The sequence below is a fragment of the Electrona antarctica genome (genome assembly GCF_951216825.1).
Source record: "Electrona antarctica genome assembly, chromosome: 20".
NCBI lineage: Eukaryota > Metazoa > Chordata > Actinopteri > Myctophiformes > Myctophidae > Electrona > Electrona antarctica.
The window spans coordinates 20,953,104-20,954,707 of record NC_136801.1 but is presented as its reverse complement, the minus strand read 5'-3'; the positions used below and the strand labels follow the sequence as shown (position 1 = coordinate 20,954,707).

General features: G+C 39.8%; 1 protein-coding gene across 1 annotated transcript; it reads left to right on the top strand.

Moving 5' to 3' along the window:
- Window positions 1–487: 487 nt before the first annotated feature.
- LOC306913203 (trace amine-associated receptor 13c-like) lies at window positions 488–1,111 on the top strand (the record flags this gene model as incomplete). Its single annotated transcript, XM_079489791.1, has 1 exon — window positions 488–1,111. One exon carries the CDS (start codon window positions 488–490, stop codon window positions 1,109–1,111), a length of 624 nt encoding a protein of 207 aa, XP_079345917.1.
- Window positions 1,112–1,604: the final 493 nt, after the last annotated feature.

Genomic DNA, 1,604 nt, shown 5'->3' with positions numbered 1-1,604 from the left:
AGTTGCAATGCGAAAATGGAAGCCATCGTTCTCACGATAATGAAAATCTAAACATTTTTGTAAAAGAATCTTGTTTAAAAAAGAATCTGCCTAATGATGATGTCACTGGAGGACGGTTTCTAAACTGCCCACAGCCCTCTTATGAGACACAGACTGAGTAGAAAAAAATCGTGCCATTTTATCATGATTATTAGTGAGGACCTATTATATGAAGATAGGTTGAAAAGTGGTGAAGTGGTCCTTTAAGTGGTTAATTAACAATATTAAACATACTTCAAAAGCATTCTTATCCTTTTCCAGGCAGCTCAACACCCAGACGAACATTCTCATCCTCTCCCTGGCTTTCTCAGACTTCCTTCTAGGCTGCCTGGTGATTCCAGCGGAAGCACTTCGTACCATAACCGGCTGCTGGTTTCTGGGTGACCTCATGTGCGATTTTATTTTTCCCTTTTTTGTCCTTGTAGTTATCTCCAGCGCAGTAGGAACTATGGTGCTCATAGCGGTCGACCGTTACGTGGCTATTTGTGAACCATTGCAGTACATCAACAAAATCACAATAAGAAGGGTTAAAGTCACTGTCTGTCTCTGCTGGGCCTGCTCTGTTTCCTACAATGTTGTGTTGATGAAAGTAGGGGTTACGCAGTTGAGTCACAACTGTCATGGAGAGTGTAATGTGCTCGTTACCTACGTTGTAGGAGTTATCGATAGTTTTGTAACTTTCATCAGTCCAGTGACTGTCATCATAGTTCTGTATGGTAGAGTGTTTGTGGTGGCTGTGTCTCACGCACGGGCCATGAAGGCTCACCCATTTAGAGCCAGTCAGCTCGGTACCATAAACAAATCTGAGCTAAAAGCAGCAAGGACTCTCGGTACTGTCATATTTGTGTTTCTATTATGCTTCTGTCCGTATTACTTTCCACTTTTTGCAGGCGGGGATAATAACGTAGCGTTTGCTATGCCCTTTTTACTGTGGCTGATGTATCTTAACTCCTGTGTGAATCCTCTCATATATGCCTTTTTCTACCCCTGGTTTAGAAAATCTATTAAACTCATTGTTACACTTCAGATTATGCAGCCTGGTTCCTCTGACATCAACATACTGTCGAGTTAAACGATGGAGAGGTCGAAATGATACAATACCTCTACCCATTTAAAACCTAGATTTCATGCAAATAGTGAAACCCATTTTAGATGTTTGTCTATTTACTCCTGTTTTGACCTGCCCAGAATAGGGACACTGGTTGGTTGTGGTTAAATAGGAAATTGTACACTCACTTGATCATTATGATAGTGTTTCAATATCAAATCAAATCAAATCAATTTGTATAGCACATTTCCAACGACCGAGGTCGAACCAAAGTGCTTCACATCACAGAGCATAAAAACATACATCGAGGCAAAAAGAAGAGGATGGGAAGATAAATGAAAGCAAAAAGTAAAAGGAAGGAAAAGCAAATTGCTACATTGATTGCTATATTGAATATAGCAATCAATGTAGCAAACCAAAGTTGTATATTTATTTTCTATGACAGTCGTCGAATGAGTACACACACATCAGAATGTGTACACACACATCAGAATCAGAATATCTCTATTGTCATTGT